The sequence below is a fragment of the Typopeltis vanoorti genome, chromosome 5 (assembly GCF_054136105.1).
Source record: "Typopeltis vanoorti isolate ZY-2024b chromosome 5, IOZ_Tvanoo_1.0, whole genome shotgun sequence".
Classification (NCBI taxonomy): domain Eukaryota; kingdom Metazoa; phylum Arthropoda; class Arachnida; order Uropygi; family Thelyphonidae; genus Typopeltis; species Typopeltis vanoorti.
The window spans coordinates 12,665,225-12,687,623 of NC_143553.1; the positions used below are offsets into that span (position 1 = coordinate 12,665,225).

At 35.4% G+C, this 22,399-nt stretch overlaps 1 protein-coding gene across 1 annotated transcript in view; it reads left to right on the plus strand.

Moving 5' to 3' along the window:
- The window catches only part of LOC150106228 (uncharacterized), a 373,927-nt gene that overhangs the window by 214,562 nt on the left and 136,966 nt on the right, over positions 1-22,399 (plus strand). Inside the window, exon 9 of the mRNA XM_090392254.1 lies at positions 21,141-21,274. Within this exon, the coding sequence (XP_090248380.1) occupies positions 21,141-21,274 (134 nt within the window). The remainder of the gene's footprint in view (positions 1-21,140; positions 21,275-22,399) is intronic.

Sequence of the window (22,399 nt, forward strand, 5' to 3'; positions counted from 1 at the left end):
AGTGGTCTAAGAACAGAACCCTGCTTCACACCACTAGTCACAGGCCATCTTTTGAATTCCACTCCTGAGTAAACTACTCTCTGGTATCTCTCCATCAACCATCCTCCTATCCATCTCACCAACCCTATATTCATTCCCATATGTTGCAGTTTATGGATTAGAATTCCATGTGGTATCCTGTCAAAGACCTTAGCCAGGTCCAGCAGTATCACTGTAAACCCTTTACCCTTATCCGATTCAGCTGTCACTGTGTTATAAAACCTGAGCAAGTTACTGAGGCATGATTTATCTCTCACAAAACCATGCAGTATCTCATTTTCATCAATCCATTCCTGTATTTTTTCCTTGACTACTTTCTTTAAGACCTTGACAAAGACTCCTGATATGCTGATCAATCGATAAATTGCAACAGTAGTCTTTGATCCTCCTTTATGCAGTTGATCTATTTTCCCCTCCTTCCACCCCTTCGGGACTAAACCAGTCTTCAGACTCAGATTAAACAATATGGTCAAGGGCACTGACAATTCTTTAGCCGCTTCACGTAAGACTCTTCACGTAAGAACCTTCCAATCCCACAGATGTATTCACATTAAGGTTCTGTAATAGATTATTCACCTCCACGTCATTCACCACAATTCCCCTATAAACGAATTGTTCCTTCATTCCTTCAATGTCACCAACTGGATGATATACTCTTGCAAAGTGCTCACTCAGTAATTCCACTATATCGACTGATTCAGTGACCTCCCTACCATAGGCATTCCTTAAAATTATTCTGCCGTGTACAGTTTTTCTTTTACTTGCAGCATATTGAAAGAACTGTTTGGGATTCTCTTTAGGGTGCATGGCTAATTTCCTTTCATAATCTGCTTTTGCTTTTCTTACCACACTCGTTACCCTTCTGGCCTGCGCTTTATATCGTTCATGTGCCTGCAAGTCACCATTTTCCTTAAATTCCCTCCACAGTTGTTTCTTTTTTTGCAACTCAAGTTTAATGGTGTCATTCATCCATTTAACCCCTACTTGATTTACTGTTCGGACTCTAGGTATACAGTGAGCCATAACCTCCTGCAAATGGGAAATTTACAATGGGAAACAGTATTGTAGTCAAAGGAGGTACGCCTCATCCTCCTCTTCCAAATTTTACACTTTTTGAGTAATTCAAACATACCAACCAAATATAGTAATTTCATTATTGTTTTCTAATATACAGTATCTTAAAACGAACACATTGTCTCTCGCTCTGGTCAGATTTGGTTACAATTAATTGGTAAATTAAAGTATTCAAAGTTAATTGCATTAGACCAATTAAGATGCGCACCGATGTGCTACATACTCTTAAAACTTTCATACATCGATGAAAATGCAGTCATACAGTCAATGCAATCAATCTGATGTCAGTTTTGTAGCGCTGGTTGCATAAGCCACGATAGCACACCTAACTGAAATGAGCATGTGATGCATTGATATATGCTACTTTTTGGTGCCTGTTTCTTAAAGTTTCTAGTTCACATTCTTACAGTGAAAATTTCACACTTTTATGTTATTTTGCTTACCTGTGTCCTCCAAATTCTCTGTTTTTATTTTTCCATCTCCTTTCACCAAATCCAGATGAGGTAACTGTAAATTAGTTTTTCCCAGATAGTTATATTAGTCTTATAGAGAGGAATGATAACCCCACAGCTTTACTCATCACTGTGTTCCTCAGTGTGACAGTGATTATTTATATTGTCTAAAGCATGCAAACATACAAATAAAAGACACTTTTGTAGTATTTCTGCTGGCAATTCTATTCATTGTTCATCTTAATACTTATCTCTTTTGTCTCCTTGATAACTTGGAATTCAGTTCTTCCAGTTTTGTATTGTTCACTCAACTGTATGCATTCTATTTATGGGAGGAATGCTATGAAGAGTAATGTAGATGCTTAGACATTGATTATCACTCATTGATGTTTAGAGGAGAAAACACATGCATAGGGATAATAATTAACTAAATTTATTTAGCTATTAAATTACTTGGCTGATATTTTTCCTTCTTATCAAAGACATCTTCACAACCACAAAGAAATTACGCTAAGCATATTCACACAGGCTCACCAGCAGGAAGGCAAACAGACTAAAGAGACAAAGTTCTACAGTCCTGACATTAGAGCACACTGGTAGTGAGGAGCATGTGAAAACACCTTTCTCAGTCTCTGTCTGAAAAACGGTCTGTAGCTAAGACACACTTTCTTGGTAATTTAGTGATACAATTTCTTGTTACATTTAATTTTTCTGAGAGACCCCTCCCTGAGGAAAATGCCTTAAAAGCAAGCAAAAATTTTGGATTTTCTGATTATATAATGCATACGAATATACAATATGAGCCATTGTAGTTAGAATTAGTTATCTTGTGAATCACAGTAAAGTGCAGTAAGTTTAGATTATTTTTGTTGAGCCCATATATGAGAGGTTGGTTGGTCAGTCAATGCACAGTGTATTAGTACTATGTATGGGGAAAGGAGGAACTTGTTCATGCTAGATTTGAAGGCTGAGAAAGTGTACAGCAATAGTAGGAGTGAAGGAGGAAGAGAAATTTGTTCTATGAGTATGGAGTTGGACTGTGAAGGGGTGTTGGGTGGTAGCTGCGCATTTTCACTGGATTTGGTAGAGAGAAGGAGGATTATTGATGATAATTCTGATGAACATTTACCATAGAAATGTTTATAGATGATGCAAGCAGTAGATATTAAACACCTGGGTTGAGAGTGGTTGGATTGAGTTGGTAAGAAATGAGTTGGCAATTAGTCTGATTGCTCTCTTCTGCATTACATTGAGTATTTTTAGGAATCTCTTTGGGGCATCTCCCAAGATGTGTGAGCAGCACTCAATGAATGGTCATATTTGTACAGAGTTAATGGTTGTTTGGAGGTAAAGTAATGCCTTCAGTGAATGAGGAATCCTAATTTTTTTGGATCTTGAGGAGGCAGTGGTTGTAATGTGTAATGCCAAAAGAATCTTGATGTCAAGCTAGTCTAATTCCAAGTAGAGAGAGATATCATCTTGTGTAGAGATTTGTGGTGTTGTCAAAGGTATGGCTGGGAGAATTTTTTTTTTTTTTTTTTTTTTTTTTTTGTGGGGAATAAGCCATTACTTTAATTTTTGGGCTTTGAATTTGACAGGATTATTTGAGCTTCATCGAAGAATAGTTTGGAGTCAGAATTTAGGCTTGCAGAGGTTGTTGCTCTGTAAATTGTAGTGGTTCGTTTGGTGTGGGGTTTTTCCAAGTGAGGGGGAGGAATGTAGTCTATTTGTCAATGAAACTGTGTATTGGATTGGTGGTCAACTGGAGTGGATCATTGATATATAGATGTATGGGGTGGGTGAGAGGACAGAACCTTGTGGGACACCAGCATTAGTTGCACAGTTAAAAGATGGGAAACTGTTCGCCATCATGTGAACAGTTTCCCATCTTTTAACTAGAAAAATGTTCATTCACCATCATGTGCAATATGCATCGAGTGAGAAAACTAGCAACCCAGCTGCAAAAATGGGATAGACTGAGTGATAGGAGCTTACTTAATAAATCCTTGTGTCAGTCTAGCACAAGGACATCATCTTTCATATGTCTAGTGTAACCACTTAAGATTTACCAAACTTTCATGGTACTTATTCAGAGGTGGGTAACATAAATGAGCGGATCCCCTGTTGAATGGCATTGGTGTAATCCATACTGGCAGTTGTTTGTTAGTTGGAGCTTTCAATGTAGCGTAGGAGTTGGGTGTTAATGGTTCTCTCCATTAATTTGGAGAAGACTGAGGTCAGAGTGATTAGGCGATAGTTAGATGGCAAGGATCTGTCACCCTTCTTGGGAATAAGTTGGACATGGGCTAATTTCCATGGTAGGCTAGATGCCAGTGGAGTAAGAGAGAATAAAGAGGTAACATAGAATGAGAGTCAACTCTGGAATGCAAACCTTCAGGACAATTGAAGGAATGCTGTCAGGGCCAGGGAACGTTTTGGCATTTAATTCGGACAGGATTTTTCGATCACTTCCTGGAAGGTCAGAGGAGGTGCTAAGTGTTTGGAAGGGTTGGGGGACATTTACCAAAATAATCTATACAGGCATTTGAGGTAAAGTATGATGCCAGAAGATTGGCTTTTCTGTGAGTGATGATACAATAGACTCATCTGGATGCATTTGCATTGGGAGCAGTGTTGGGCAAAAGTTGTGGCCAACTGGCGAGTGACTAAAATGCATGGTTACCATTTGAGCACTATGCAAGCTTCTTGCTTTTAACTCTTTGCAGTTCTTTTGGGTTTTAGTGTAAAGAGACAGAGTTCTTTGATAGCTTCTTGCTTTATGTTTGGTTCTTCATTTGTACAGCCTTGGCACATCTTTTGGAGAACCAAGGCTTACCTAGGGGGATGGAAATTTAACATGGAATGGGGAATATATGCTTTCATTCTTGAGAGGATTACTTCAGCAATTTGTGTACATGCTTCAGTAGTGTACATGTTTAGGTTGGAAGGCCAAAAGCAAATTATCCCGTCTTCTGCCAAACCAGATTCATCCATCGTACTTCCAGATGGTGAAGTGTGATTTATCACTCTAGAGTAGGGGTCGGCAAACTTTTTAGACCATCGACTCCCATCATGTTAAATAAATGTTATTAATAATAAATTTCTCAATTTAAAAATAATAATTCCTTCACCCTTTTACTTCATTACTGCTTCTCAATAAGAAATATTTAAAGAAATTTATAAAGAACATTAAAAAATGTACTTACATTTTATTGATTTACTTGGAATGGTTAATGAGAAGAATGTGTTTGATGAATAGTAGCCATTTGGCATTGCATCTTTACTAGGTGTTATTGACTCCCTTTTGAGCCCTCAACATCTATCGACCCCTTGGATAGCCACATCGATCCCCCCCCCCCCTTCAGGGGTGGATATCGATCACTTTGCTGACCCCTGCTCTAGAGTATGCATTTCCATTGCTTCTGAGTTCAATGGCAATGAGCTTTACACTGCCTCTATTTGGCGTTTGGCATTGTCCTTGCTGATGTTAGGCTTGTATGCAACTGTGCAGCCATGAAAATCCATGTTCTTCGGGTCCTGACAATCATTTGTGGTGCTGGCATTGATTGCAGATGTAGCGAATGTTTCAATTAAGGACAAGCAAATTTTTTTTGTCTTGTGCTTCATCATGTGGTCTTGCTCTCTAATTTTATGAGGTCTAGCTGTTCATGATATTCACCTGTAGGCATTTCTACTTAATAGTATTATCAATTGCTGTTGATTGCAGCACCTATACAGCAGGGCAGAAATTTCCTGAACCGAGTTGTTACAAAGCATGTTGAGGCAGGCTAATCCAACTGACTTTGAAGCTAGGGTTTGCTTTTATAAAGTGAGTAGGATTAGCATATAGTATTTATGTTGTTTGATACTTTTATGGATCGAACATAGGTGTTGGATGCTATAATTTTGTGAACTGTATTTAAGTGTAATGTGATATACTAACTCTGTTGATGTAACTTCCACAGTTCATGTTTTAGCGTCCCATAATTGTCTGTGTTTTAAATTTTTTGGTAGGTTGTTGAGCAGTCTGGGTATGAGATATGATCTCACTGCACAACTATGAGTTGTTGAAGCATCTAGTTGAGTAAAGAGTTGTGACAGGTCATGTCATGTGATTATGTATCACTGTTGTTATGATAGGTGTTGAAGTGATTCTTCAGTAACATTATGTAGTGTTTTAGGTTTTCAATGCTCAGGATTTTGTGTATCGCCATAAGGGGTTCAGTTATTGTCTGGTGTATCTGTTGTCTCCAAAGCACTGTCAAAACAATTTTCTTATGTAATGTTTCTAATTTGTTTAGATGGCTGTTTGTGCTTGTGTAACTGTTATACCATAATTAGTAGTGATTTGCAAATACCGTGGTGTATGAGCTTTTTTACATTAGATGGAATTGTGTCTTTTACTTGGAAGACTTTTTCTGCAATGATGCAGTGTTGTATGTACATATTCTATATGTTTTGTCCATTTAAGGTGGCAGTCTGCCAAGGTATTTAGCATGTGTTATGGTGGGTGCGATTTTTGGGACAGTGGCATCTGTTACACAGATGACATTACCATGCTACTGGCAAGCAATTCACACAAACATCAACACCTCTCTCTCCAAAGCACAAGACCTAAATGAAATCATAACTTACTTCTACTAAAATTCAATTATAATGAACAGTATCAAACACAATGTTAATTATGCACCCTGCACCACATGCACTACACTGTCACACATACCACTTCTTGTTGTTAATGAAGTGGTATGTGTGGCAGTGTAGTGCAGGGTGCATGATTCTTGGATTCTGCATAATTAACAGTGTGTTTTGGTACGGTTCATTATAATTGAATTTTGGTAGAAGTAAGTTGTGATTTCATTTAGGTCTTGTGCTTTGGAGAAGGAAGTGCTGATGTCTGTGTGAATTACTTGCTAGTAGCATGCCTTCATCTGTGTATTGATATATTTGACTTTGTGTTGCCAAATTGTGAATGTCGTTAATGTATATGTTGAACAGAGCATGTAATAATATGGCAACTTATGGGATGCTGTGTCTTATCTTGTCCCTGCTGTGATTTGTGCCTATTTTTGTTATTTGTGTTCTTTTTTTGAGAGCTAGTTCATGAAACAGGTATGTAGCATTCCTCTTATTCCAACTAGGTATAGTTTGGTCAGAAGTATGTCATGTTTAAGTGTATCTAATGCTTTGGTTAAATCAAGAAGTATAAGGACACATTTTTATCAAGAGGTTTCTTTATGGCACTGGAAATAGTCTCTAATGAGGTGGTAGTGCTTTTTGTTTTCTGGAAACTTTGAAGGACAATGTTGTCTTTCTATAAGTAGTTCTTTAGTCTAGTGTGTTATTATTTTTTGTTTCAAGAATTTTGGAAACAACTGGTAGGTTAATCATAGGACTATAATTTGGTATATCATTTCTTTTCCCATGTTTGTAAATAGGTGTAATTATCACAGCCCTTAGTTGTGGAATAATATCATTTTTGAATATCATGTTTACAAGTCTCAAATAGTGTAGGATTTATTGTTCAAAGTGTCTTAATAGGTCTGTGAGTCTTATTATTCTTTGAGTGGTCTTCTCTTCTTTCTTTTTAGGCTTACAGGCCAATTGGCCTGTTCCAGACTCAATTCCATCTTTTTAAGGATCTTCCTCTGCATCGAGTACCTTTGGGGTGGTAATTTAAAATTTGTTTAGGTATTCTGCTTCTATTCATTCTCGGTATGTGCTCTTTTCATTTTTCTCTATAGCAAATAACTGTTTCATTTAGGGAGATTGTAATTCCAAGTTTACTTCTGATTTCACTGCTTTTCATTTTGTCCATTATTATGATTCCTTCAGTTCTGTGCAGAAATTTTATTTCGGATGATTCAATTCTTCTTTCATCTGTTTTTTTTATTGTCCATATCTCACTGCCATAAAGTAAGATAGGTTTAGCTACTATGTTGTAGATTCTTATTCGTGTGTGTTTTTGTACATAATTGGGTTTAAAAATTTTATTTATAATGCCTGTTACTTTTAAAAAGTTTGATATCTTTGGTTCTATATCAGCTTCATTTTCATATGACATTGTGCATCCTAAATATTTAAATGTATTTACTTGCTGCTCTATTATTTTGTTGTTTATTACTATTTTGCTTCTTATGGTATGGACAGAACAAAAGTCATGAAGGCCATGACTTTTGTTTTATCTGTTGATATTTCCATACCATATGTTTTTTATCAGATTATTTAGACTGCATAATGATTTTTGTAATTCATCTTCATTGTTTCCAAGGATTATTTGGTCATCAGCAAAAAGTAGAGTAGCAAATCTGGTGTTGTGATTTATCTTGAATCCTCCTTTATTAGTTATCTTCCATTCTTTTATGATTTTATCTATGTATATATTAAATAAAACCAGTGAGAGAGGGCAAACCCTGACATACTCCTCTGTTTATTTGTTTCCAACTTGATGTTGAATTATTGTACTTCACAGATATTTTATTATATTGATATATATTATATAAGTCTAAAGAGTTGGTTTGATATTTAATATTCTTCCAGGATTTCCCATAGTTTTTCTCTGATAATTTTATCAAATGCTTTGGTGTAATCTATGTGTGTTTCTATGTTCATTTCTCTGTGTTTTTCGATTAGTAATTTTTACGTAAATGCAGAGTCTATGCAAGACCTGCCTTTTCTGAATCCATTTCATTCTTCTTTTAATTTTGGGTCTACTATACATATGTAGACCCAAAATGAAATGAGTTTATATGAGTTTATATGCTGAGATTTTTGCATATACTTTATAACAGGTACTAAGTAAGCTGATTCCACAATAATTGTTATAATCAGATTTGTGTCCTTTTTTGTAGATGGGGATAGCTATTGCTTTGGTCCAATCTTGTGGGCATTTTCCTTCTTTCCAGATCGTATTATGAAAGTTAAGTAACCTGAGCGAGAATTCAAGTCCTGCTTATTTGATAAGGTCCAAGGTTATATTGTCTTCTCCTGGAGCCTTTCCTGTTTTACTTTGGGTTAATGCTTCTGTTAATTATTCTAGAGTGATGTTTTCCAAGTTGTCTGAGATGTTTGCAAAGGGTAGTTTTCTGTTTTGAATGTTTTCTCTAATACCACTGATCTTGGTAGTAATTTTGCCATGTTTCTATTTTAATGGTATTAATATCTGCTTTTCTCTAGTTTCATTGCTTAGTTCTTTAAGGATTTTATATGCATTAGGTCTTTTGAGTGCACAGTCTCTAATTTTTTTTCAAAATTGTTCCATCTGTTTCTGTTTATTCTCCTGCATGCTACTTTTGCTATTGCTTTTTTTCTGCTATATTCGATTTTTGATTCTATTGATTTTAAGTTGAGCCAGTTTTTATGTTTTTTTCTTTTCTTCAATAATGCATTTAATTTAGTCATCCAAGTCCCTAAGGCCTCTTTTTCCTTTTCCACTTTTTCTTTGTTCCTAAGCTTCCTTTTGCAGCTTTTGTCATTATGGTTTTTAGGTTTGACCATTCTTCTTCTATGTTCAGATTTTCTTTTATACTTATCATCCAGTTCTTTATTCTATTTTGGTACAAATCTTTAATATTATTGTCGTTCAAAAGTCTAACTTTGAATGATTCAAAATTTCTATTTTCCTTGTGCTTTTTTTTTGTTTTCCATCTTTGTTCCCATTTTATTTTTCTGATTAAAAGGTCATGATTTGATTCTATTTCAGATCCTCTGTATACTCTTGTATCTATTATCATTTCTGACATTTTGACATTGCTGATTATTATGTAATGAATAATTTAATAATAAAACACGTAAAAACCACAGTAATAACTTTTAATTAATAAAGGTACAAATATTTCATACCGAAATTAACAGTACATCTTCAGTGTTAAAAGAATGGAATACAGAGTAAAGAACAGTCGGTGGATCACCAATTAACATAGTTGCCATGTGCTAGGAGATTATTACTAAATATTATTAATCCTTTAAAGATAATTAATTTTTATTGATGGTTGCATAAAATAAAATCTTCAACCCTCTCTTTGGTTTTCTTATGTCGATGATGTTTTTGCTATTTGGCCACATGCTGAAGAAAAACTCTCCATATTTCTACAACAGATAAATTACCCACGTCACCCACGTATTCAATTCACCATGGAAAAAGAAAATTCTGGTAGTTTACCATTCTTGGATATCCTCCTTACAGGTACATCTTCTGGTACTTTGTCTACCAGTGTCTATCGAAAACTTACATTCACTGGCAGATACATTCATCAAAAGTCATCATCATCAAATTCCTGCCATGTACTCAAGGGGGTGTACAGGATATGACATTACTACATGAAAAAATTACATCATTACAAACTTCCTATGTACAATTTTCCTCCAAATCAGTCTGTTACTTGTCAAGACTCCAACGTTATCAGATCTTATATTTCTATCGTCTAAGACACTTTGTACCGTATCAATCCACCTATATCTTGGTCTTCTTCTGGGTCGTTTTCCTGCCAACCTGGCAGAGAACACTTGTTTTGCTAATCTTTCCTCTCCCATTCTATTTAAATGACCATACCACCTGAGATTAGTTCTGCTAATGCATTCCTGGATGCTGACAATGTCAAGTTCTTTCCTAATATCCACCTTTTTAATATGATATTGCCATTGATGCCATCTGTTCACGCCTCTAATCTTTCTCAGGACTCTCATATCTGCGGTCTCTGGTCTTTGGTCAAGTGTTTTACTTCAGACCCAGCTCTCAGATCCATAATTTAAAACTGGTTTGAACACTGTCTTGTATACAGCTAATTTAGTGTTCCGACTAATTTCTTTCTTATTCCATATGAATTTATTCAATTGACTTCCCACCATACCAGCTTTGCTGATTCTGTTGTCTATTTCTATATTTAATTTACCATCTTCAGTAAAAATCGTGCCTAAGTAGCTGAAATGTTTTACTTGTTCCACAGGTTCTCCATTCACAACACAGTTGACATTTTCAATGATTCTGCCTATTTTCATTGTCTTTGTCTTTTTATTGCTGACCTTCATACCATATCTATTACAACAGCTATTCAATTTAGTCAGAGAATCTTGCAGACCTGTAGCGGATTTATTTAGAAGTATAACATCATCCGCATAAAGCAAAGAGCTGACATTAACATCTCCAATTTTGATATCAGGTTTAATACCACATTCCTTCATAATGTGATCCATATAGATAATGAATAACAGAGGGGATAATGTACATCGTTGTCTCACACCAGATTTAACATTAAACCATCTTCCTGTACTCCCTTCAATTCTAACTGCTGACTTACAACTCAAATAAAGACTAAGTATTGCTTGATATAATGTCCCATTGACACCATATAACTGCAGCGTATTGAATAGCTTCTCTCTTGGCACCTTGTCATATGCCTTTCCCAAATCGACAAAACTTAAATGCAGATCTTTATTGTATTCCCATGCTTTCTTGACTATTTGTCGTAAAGTGAAGATCTGATCCTGACTGCCTCTATTTGGCTTGAATCCAGCTTGTTCTTCACCAAGCTTTTCTTCCACAATTCTTCTCAACCGTTTCTCAAGTATACTTCCATAGATCTTGCCAGGAACACTCAGTAGGGAAATACCTCTGTAATTCTCACATTCAGTTTTATTTCCCTTTTTATATATGGGTACTATGAGAGCGCTACTCCAATCATCGGGAATTCGTCCCTCTGTCCAGGCTTTCTGAACTATGCAGTGCAGCCACTGTAAGACTTTTATACCACCATACTTCAGCATTTCTGGTCGAATATCATCTACTCCTGCTGCCTTTCCACATTTCAAGCCTTTGATGGCTTTTTCTACTTCAAGTATGGATATGTATTCCTGACTGCATGCCTGGTCAGTGTTTTTTATCACTGTGCTGTCATCACTGCTTGTTTCATTTAGCAGTTTTTCAAAGTAATTACTCCATACTTCAAGGATATCTTTTTCTCCTGTTTTCATGTCACCTTTATCATCTCTAACTTCTTTTACAGCACTCTTTCCTCCATTCCTAAGCTTCTTCAACAACCTCCAGAATATTTTGCCACCTTCTTGATATTTATTTTCTATATTCTTGCCAAAGTCCTCCCATGACTTTTGTTTAGCTAGTTTTACACACTGTTTAGCTTTCTTACATTTGTTTCTGTATTCTGTAAGAGTAAAAGCTGACTTATTTGCCAGGAACTTTTGATATGCTTTCTTCTTTTCCTTCACTGCCTCTTTAACTTCTGTGTCCACCAGGGAGTTCTGATTTTTTTATCCTTGCACACAACCTCACCACATGCCTCTCTGGCAGAATCAATCAATGTTTTCTTCAGAGTTTGCCACTGAATCTCCAAGGTTTGATTCTTGTTTTCAAACTCTTTCATTTTTTCTTCAATAATCTTAGTGTATTTTAGTCTACAGTTCACATCTGAGAGCTGCTCCACTTTTATTCCCTTTAAAACTTTCTTACGTGTTATTCTTTTCAATATGAAATTCAATTTTATCCTGCTCAAAACTAAATATTGATCATTTCCAATTTCAAATCCTCTGTACACTTTGGTGTCCTGCACCAGGGAGAAAACATCACTATCAACAATAACATAGTCAATGAGACTTTTCTTATTCCTAGCCTCTTCTCTCCATGTGAATTTGTGCACATTTTTATGTTGGAACATGGTGTTAGTAATAACCAGTCCATGTCCTGAGCAGAAATCCAACAGATATTTGCCATTATTATTAGCTTTGCTCTTGTCTCCAAATTTTCCCAAAATATTTTTGTATGTCTCACAATCATTTCCTACTCTGCTATTTAGATCCCCAACAAGGACCAACTTTTCATTTTTCATTGTGTCAGTTGCTTTTTCTAAAGCCTCAAAAAATTCCTCCACTTCTACCTTAGTAGAACCCTCTGTGGGACCATAGGCACAAATAAGTCTCATTGTCCAGTTCCCCATTCTCATATTTGCCCAGATTACTCTACTTGAGACTGACTGCCATTCAAGAAGATTAGCCTCGTATTTTGTGTTGAATACTATGGCTACTCCTTCTTTTCCTTGATTGTCATTGCCTGAATATAACATTTTGTATTTATTGCTCAGAAAGATCTCACCAGTTTTTGTCTTTTTTGTTTCAGTCACCCCTATTATGTCGATCTGGTACTTATCTAATTCCTCAGCTAGCTCCATTTCTTTGCCATTCAGGCTTCTTACGTTGACAGTACCGATCTTTAACTCTGGTGATGTTGAGTTGGGGTTTGTTTTCAGATTTGTTCCAGTTGCTGACTTTTCGCTGTTCGCCCTGGTTCCCTGCCGAAAACAACGGGGGCCTTGTTTAACCGGGCGATGCCCCAGCCGGCATAAAATTTTGTCATGTTGTACCATCATTTTTTATTTTGGTTTAACCAATAAGAATACAATTTGATCGGCTAAATCCCAAATTGCCAGTCCATCCTCGTTCGTTCAGTATCAAAGTAGATACCCAACAGGGTGCACCACGAGAAGGTGAGGATTGGACATTATGTCAGAAGCCCTGGTCTGTTCTCCGCATTCCTTTAAAGGCTATGTGGAGGTCTCCTCTCAGTTATACATCTTTGACCCTTAAGCACCCCTTTTTGATGAAAGTCTGTTCATATGATGAACAGACTTTCATCAAAAGTCTGTTCATCATATATCTCAAAAAGTTGACATTATGAAATCCTTAATTAATAAAGCACATAAAGTGCGCTCCTCTACAGTAATCTTACAACAAGAACTTTCCACTATAAAAAAGCTAATAGAATCAAATGGTTACAACCCCAATCAAATCCAGGAGATAACTGAGTCCTATGATCCAATACCTCGGTTTTCTTCAACAGACTGCAGAGTTCCAATCCCTTACATTCCAGGCATCTCAGAACAGATAGGCAGAATTTTGAAGAAGTATCATCTGATTCCCACATATATTCCTATCAACAAAATTTCTTATTTTTTTATTTTTTGCCTTCTACAAAAGATAAACTGTCACCTCTATCATATTAAATTTAGTTTAATCTTTTATCCAAGTGAGAGCAAACAAAGTTTGTGCCTGAAAATATCTTCAGACTGAATATGGTGTTGTACTATCTTACCTGGGTAAGTAGTACAACACCAGGCAACTCATAGCAAAGGTGGAGCAAGCTATCGACACTCCTATCCCAGTATCTCCCATAATGCAAAACACATCTCCTTGCGGATATGTATAATGTTATGCATTAAGGGATTGGCCACTACCCAGACTAGTTTCGACCTTTATTGAGGTCTCTTCAGTGGGAGGCAGACCCAGAGTTGGAGATACCAGGCAGAAGCAATAGCAAGGTCATCTTTACCTATAGGAGTTGCCAAAAGGTTTGCCACCTTTTTTTTTTTTTTTATTAAATTACTCTTGATTTAGAGAAAGATGTTGAAAGTTTATTTTTCACTTGGTTAGACTATAATAAATTTAGTTTAATCCTTTATCCAAGTGAGAGCAAACAAAGTTTGCACCTGAAAATATCTTCGGGACTGAATATGGTGGTGTACTATCTTACCTGGGTAAGCAGTACAACACCAGGCAACTCGTAGCAAAGGTGGAGCAAGCTTCCGACATTCCTATCCCAGTATCTCCCATAATGCAAAACACATCTCCTTGCGGATATGTACAATGTTATGCATTAAGGGATGGGCCACTACCCAGACTAGTTTCGACCTTTGTTGAGGTCTCTTCAGTGGGAGCCAGGCCCAGAGTTGGAGATACCAGGCAGAAGCAATAGCAAGGTCATCTTTACCCATAGGAGTTGCCAAAAGGTTTTTTTTGTTTGCTCTCACTTGGATAAAGGATTAAACTAAATTTATTATAGTCTAACCAAGTGAAAAATAAACTTTCAACTGTCACCTCTATCTTTGGCGGGTGTTTACCAAATACCATGTGAATGCAATGCATCTTATTTTGGACAAACAGGCTGTTCTGTGGAAAAAAGAATTATGGAACATCAGTATTATATTGAATACATGAAACCTCATAAGTCTGGTCTAGCACAATACGGCATTGATACTACTCATAATATCCAGTGGGATAAAGCTCTTCTCCTCCATAGATGCAAGTTCAAATATGAACACCTTTTTAAAGAAAGTTGTGAAGCTATTTTACATAGGCCAAATTTGAATTGAAATGACTGTCTCACTCTCTCAAAAATCTGGGAGACTTTTATTTTATGCAACCATCAATAAAAATTAATTATCTTTAAAGGATTAATAATATTTAGTAATTAATCTCCTAGCATGCGGCAACTATGTTAATTGGTGATCCACCGACTGTTCTTTACTTTGTATTTCATTCTTTTAACTGTTTGTATGACACTGAAGATGTACTGTTAATTTCAGTACAAAATATTTGTACCTTTTTTAATAAAAAGTTATTACTGTGGTTTTTATGTGTTTTATTTTTAAATATACTATGCCACAGGTACCTCTAAAGATATGTAATCATTAATGTTTCTTGTGTCTCTTGCTTCCCAGATGTATCTGCAGATGTCTTTATGTTTGAAGAAGTTGTTCATTATTTTAAGGTTATTGCTTATAATAAAATCTCTTAATCCCTTTCCATTTCTCTTACAGCTAAGTTCTCTGATAGGTCCTATGTTTGGTTTTTATGGTTTATTGCCAATTCTTGCATTGAGATTGCTTATTACCAAAATGTGATTCTTAGGATTTGTTGTTTACCATCTTGGTTCCCATTTTATTTTTCCGATTAAAAGGTAATGATCTAATTCTATATCAGATCTTCTGTATGCTCTTGTATCTATTATCATTTCTGACATTTTGATATTACTGATTATGTAATCAATAATGCTTCTTATGTCTCTTGCTTCCCAGGTGTATCTGTGGATGTCTTTATGTTTGAAGAAGGTGTTCATTATTTTAATGCTTATAATAAAATCTCTTAATCCATTTCTATTGCAGTAAAGTTCTCCGATAGGTCCTATGTTTGGTTTATATGGTTTATTGTCAATTCTTGCTTTGAGATCGCCTATTATCAAAATGTGATCCTTAGGATTGGTCTTATTTAAAATGTTCTCCAGTTGGGTGTAAAAGTTTTCTGAGTCCTCCTCTTTTCCTTTTTCAGGTGCATAAGTTCCAATTACTGTCATATAACCTCTGTCTATTTTAATTCTCATTTCTATTATTCTGTCACTCCAAAAGTTGTAATGGATTATATTGTTTCTAAGAGATTTATGTAGAAAGATCATTACACCAGATTTAGCTCTCTCTTCTGCTTTTACTCCACTGTATATATAGATGTAATTTTCAGTTTCGTCTGTTCCTCTTTGCTTTTTTTAGATTCTGTAATTACTGCTATTTTTTACATTTCTTTCTTCTAATGCCTGGTCCAGTTCTATGATTTGGTGGTGGATACTTCTCACATTCCAGGTAGCTATATTTCAATAGGTGTATTTCTGCTTTTTTTTTTTTTTTTGTTTTCAATAGTTTTCTTCTTGAATCCTTATTCCAAGCCTGTTCATTACCAAAAAAGTCTGTCTGTTTACTATCTTCATGAGTCTTTTTATTGGGTTAAAATTTTGACTGAGAGGGTTACTGGCCATCTGCAGTCTAGCTTGGTGATGTGGCTGCCATCTTGAGGCCTTCAAGCTTTCCTTAAAGTGGTAGGAGGGAATTTTAAAGAAAAGACATAGAGTAGAGATAGAAATAGAATGACCCATAGCCCTCGATTGCTCTGATAGCATTAGGTAATGAGTTACAAGAGTCTGCTGAGGAATGCCACATAGGAAAGATTAAAGAGCAAGGGGGCCTACCTCAAAGAAGAGGGAGAGAGAATAGACCAAACTAGGGGACCATGGGAAAGCCACTTTTCTCGCTATCAAGATGATAGTCCCTGTGGACATGTTGGTCCACAAGTCCTTATTCAACATATTTGGACCACCCCACCATATCTGGTGGGCTCCCCTATTCACCACCCAGGGGACTTGCTTTCTAGAGGTTACAGGATCTTCCGAGAGGGAGTGGTCTTTATTATTATAATATATTGGCAGATGACATCAAAGTTCATATCCAAAATTGTTACACTTCCAGCTATATAATAATATTATTATATTAAATAATGATAATATTATTATTAGACCTCCATGAAGTCAAGGACTCGTCGAAGGAGACCATACATCACCAACACCAGCTGTCATAAGTTTTTTTATAAGTATGTTATTTTTGACCACACTGCTAATGTAATAAAATTAACTAACACTGAGTTTATTGGTCGTAATCAAAGCTTGTTTATTTATATTTCTCTGCTCATCCAAACCCAGATGAAGCCACCAATTAACGTGGCAAAACTAGTAGTATCAAATGTTTACGACAAATAAACCCAATGGTAGTTATTTTTATTACATGTCATAAGTTTTCTTAAACTTATTCCTTCCGCATTATCTTATGAATCTCTTGCTTAATGATATTGCATCTCTATTTCACTCCCATTATATTTATTTGAACTCTAAGGGCGCATTTAGATACTGCCATGTAAGCATCTTTTCAGAACTTTTAATGTGCTGCTGATATCCTTCCCATTCAATAACTGATATGATGGTACCAAAGATAGTATTCTCCTGAGTTTTTCATAATTTCAAGATTTGTAGTTGAAACCTGTCCTGATTGGAACATCCATATAGTTGGCTATATGGATGTTCCCTCTTCAGCATGACTTTGATCACTCTCACCAAGTGGTGGCAGAATAGTTGCATCCTTAATATGTAGTTCATTATAGTGAATTATTGAATTTTTTAAGATCTACTGGAGATTTCATAAAGCAGGTCTTATAACAAAATCAAACCCTTCAGTTTTCAGCATGCTGGTGTGTAACAAGTTTAAATACATTGCTATTAAATGACTTGGTTATTTTTAACTATCACTATTTCCTGAATATAACATGTAATTATGGAGTGCTTGTATAATATCTTACCTGCTTTATGTATTTTTCTTACTAACACTTATGTTGATTTGGTCCCTTCTCTAATTCTCTTAATAGTTCCACTTGCTTTCTTTTATTTTAAATTAAGTTATACTCTCTGGATTGTTGTACCATCATGGTTATAGTTTAAGCTACTACTGAATGTAATTTGGTTAGCTTGAGGAATGACTATTCCAGTGGACATCTAATAACAGGGTCTTTCTAATTTTGTCCATAGATGCCACTGATGTACCTATAGGTCTTGCCACCTTTTCTTTAGGGTTAGGTATTAAAAATTTGAAGGTGGGGATTGAAATTGAGCTGTGGCTGTGTTTGTTTCTGCATTTCTTAAAGATTTTGTCAATATCTCCTCCCAATTAAACTCCACTTTTAAGTTTGAACAATTATAATTGTAGTATATGTTCATCATTAGCATGTTCAGCATTTTTTAAAAAAAAATATTTGGCTGCTTTATGTATATTTTAAGAAAATAATGTAATTAACTGCTTACTCAACAGTTTATTTTATTGATAATATTGTTGCAGTTTATGATACAATGTTGCAAAATTTATTGCAGTGCTCTTTCATATTGATAGCATGAGACAATAGCTTTCCATTTTAGTGATTGTTGCTAGATTTTGCTGCTTTTCATTCACACAAGGTTGTACCTGTTGAGTTTAATGACTTGTGAAGAGCAGCAAGCGTATTAATTATACTTACAAATCAGGATTGGCCACTGTGTCTTTTAATGTCAGCAGAAAGTGTATAATAGTGTTCTCTCCTCTTGCAGTGTATTAATTTTGGTATTTCAGGAAAAAAAATGAATAGTCTGCTGTTAGAAACCTTGTGGTTAGACATATTCGTTTTTGCACTATTTTAAAAACAACTTCAGTAGCCAAAATAAAATAAGAATATTGTGATACAGTGAATACAGAGGGATATCTAATGGATATGAGATAAACATATAATAATAATAATTGTTGAAATAAAGGAATTCTAAAAAGTGGAAATCTAAAAATATAAAATTAAAAGTTATTAGAATTATTAATTATTTTATTTAGGAATTGGAACTTTTATATTTTCCAGTGAAGCTCAGTTAATGAGGGAATATGAAATTATATGACTGTATTGATAGAACATTAATTTGAATGTCAAAGTAATACTTTGCAAATAAGATTCTTGTAATTTGTGGTAATATTTATACAAGCTTTACATAATGACTTTAAAATGTAATCATTTTGTTCTAAAGGAAAAACATATGAAAAAAATAAATGAATTAACTATAAAACATGCAGAAATTCTAGAAAGTTAGTAAATGAACAAGTACACAAGCAATGTATGGATAGAAGTTGAAAAAGAAGGGGATGATGGAAGCTATTCCAGAGAATAGAGGTAGATGATGTGAAAATGGAGGAAATGCACATATTCACATCCATACGTATGTTTAGAGATATATGTTAGAATACTGGATCGATGGATGGATGCTAGTTCACTGGAAGAACATTCATGAAATACCTGCAGAAAAGACAGAAACAGAATGTACATGAAACAACAGCTGGAGTGAGTGTCTGACAAACAGTGGTTATCATTTAATGAGATTATTTTTCTTTCTCTCTTCTTAACAGCATTAATAATTTTCAGGAAGTTTTTGGTATATTTCCTGAAATGGAATCCTACATTTTTACTGGCTGTGATATTTTTCTTGCCAGTAAAGGCCACAAAATTTTAAATATTAGCCCCAAAAGAGAAACCTGATTTTGTTTGGGGATCTGGATATTACTGAAAATTGGGAAAGGGGTGAAGGAAAAATAATTGTTGCAAGAAAGACTCTAAGACTGTATTTTCATAATATTGAAGTTGTCTAGAATGTCCTCACTCCATTGGAGATCATTGTCTAAAACTTAGATTAGAGTTAAGAGCTTTATATCTGGGATCTTTGAGGACTGTAAGGGTTATGAAATGAGTTTGAGAATCAGATTTGGAATTAGCGAGGATAAACTTTATGTATAGTAACAGCATATGTCAGAACAGAACTCCAAGGCACTGTGGCATTGGTGTTAGAGAAGCCTGAAGAGAGAGGTGTGGGGAGAATGCCATCCATTATTTCATATAGTGAACAACCAGAAGAGGAAACTGGCTGTCAGGTTACAAATAACCGAAGTCATTCTCCCCTTTCAATGATCAGTTGGGAGTGATGTCAATATTCTCAAAGATTTTCATTAAGAACACCTTTGAGAATAAGAGAATAACTTCGGGTTAATATTTTCTGAATAAAAAACATTTTCTATGTGACATACAAAAATCTATTTCATATAATTAAGAGCATTCTGAGCATGTAACTTAATATACCGTATTTTTCCATGTATAAGACTGTACTTTTTTCTAAAATTTTTAGACCAAAAATTGGGGATTATCTTATACATGGGAGGGGGGGGGGTAACCGGTTGAGAGACCAGCAGTTGCCATAGTGAAACTGCTGGTACCTTGTCTGTGCGAATAGGCTTCTGCCAATCACTAGCCTTTGTTAACTTTGTCGATTGACGTCATTAATGGCTGATTCTGAATTAACCAATTAGAACTCTGAAAGTATTCATACGTTTACACCTCGTTGGTTGGATAAGTTAATGCATTAACAATATTTTGAGCATTAGCCCATAAAAATGTCCGAAAATAAAAAAATGATTGTCATATTCTTCAAAATTCAAGTTAAAAGTCATCACTTATGCAAAAAAACATGGAAATAAAGCTTCAGAGAGGCAGTTTAGACCTCCTCCCACTGAGTGTATGATTATGACAATAGGAGAAAACAGGAAGTTTTCTCCTATTGTCAAAAGAAAGCCGTGCCATCCAAAAACTGGACTGAGTGAAGTAATATCCAAAAAGTGCGTGATTTCATCAAAGAAAACCCAAAATTGTCCGTGAGATTGATTGAAGATGAATTGGATTATGGAGCAGCGCCAGAGTGGGATATGTGTGTCAACCAAGCTTATTCAATATGAGGCAAAAAGGTTTGCAAGAGAAATGAACATTGTTGATTTCACAGGAAAGGCAAAATGGTGCTTCAACTTCATGAGGAGAGAAAGGTTGGACATGAGAACACAAACCAAGTTAGCCCAGAAAATGCATCCCTAAAAATGCATCTTAGTATGTATTATAAAAATATTACCTAATTACTAAATATACTTTGAATATTTAAAAATATATCAAATCTGTTCAGTTTTATGTTTAAATTATTGATTTCTTAATTTTGGGTTCGAAAAAGTAGGGTTTGTCTTATACGGAAAAAAAAGGGTATTTTTTATGATTTGAAAAATGTTTGTAAGATTACATAGCTGAGCCTATAACTAGTGAATCAAGTATAGTCATATTGCTAATCAATGATCATTTTATATAATATATGATTTGAATTGAATCGACTGGTTAATAAGTGGCTGTCATCTGAGAAGCACGAGTACTTAATTTTCACAGACCTAAATAAATAGTTCTATACAAGTGGTATGACTATTGGACTGAACTTATTGGCTGATATACTTCAGATACTTATATGAAATCTTTATTCATATAATTGTTGTTTACATGTTATTTCATCTTTGAATTGGGTTTTAAGTGTACGTTGTTGTTTATTTATAATAGCTCACTCTGGTACTGTGAACAGTTTGACATTCCACCCATCTGGAAACTATTTATTGACAGGATCTTGTGATAGTACTCTTAAAATTTTTGATCTTTTAGAAGGCCGGCTATATTATACTCTGCACGGACATCAGGTAATATCCTTGAGGATATGTATTATATATACAAGGTGATGATAAAGTTGTGCAACCCAGAAATAATACCTGTCTGTTTCGAGGTTAATTACAAGTATATGAAAAATGAAACAGCTACAAAAGCAGGTAATAATCAGACCTTTATAACAAAAGAATAATAAGAACCTCATTATAACATGCCGAAAGGGATCACCTCCTTCGTGAATGCAAACTCGCACTCTTTTTACCAGGTTTGATGCCACTTCGTGAAGCACTGCACACTAATGTTTTCAATCACTGTTGAAATGTTCATTTTTTGTTCATCCAGTGTGTAAGGATTATTCTGATAAACAACACCTTTGAGATACCCCTAAAGGAAAAAAATCTTGTGATCTTGGAGGACACAATTCTTTTCAAATGGGATGGTTACTGAAAAATTCTTACAAAAAATGTATGGTACTATTCAATGTGTAGCACGTGGCACTGTCTTGCTGGAACCAACAATGTTGTTTGCCGACATCAAGCAGTGCCACAAACTGTGTAATGATGTCTTGGTAGACGGAACTATTCATCGTCGTTTCAAAGAAAATGGATCCCACTATACTATGGTGTGATATTACACACAGGCTCCAATTTTTTGAGAATGCATAGCTTTTTCATGAAAAGCATGTGGATTTTTAATGACCAAATCCTATTGTTTTGATCATACACATACCCACTGAGGCGAAACCAGGCCTCATCACTGAAGAAAACTGTATCAACCATCTCCTCTATACCACCACATTCCTCAATGAATGAGCATAATGCCGGCCTGGTTGGCTGATGGTTAGTGTATCCACTTTCCATCCAAAAGGCTGCTGGTTCAAATCCCGCTGTGGGCATGGATGTTTGCGATTGTCTGTGGAAATATTGGTGGTGATGGTGTTGGGGAGGTAGATGTGTTGATTTAGTTGGGTCCTTCAGTTCATGTGAAAAATGAACTGAAGAACCACAATATGGATGAAGGTACAGCTTTCTGAGCTTACTGTATGACATTAATGATTGCATGGCAAGTTTCCTGAAACTTTTTGTTAGGGATCTGCAGTGGTCTCTTTACCTCATCCATTTTATCTTCAGTCAAAATGGAGGGTCTTCCAGAGTGATTCC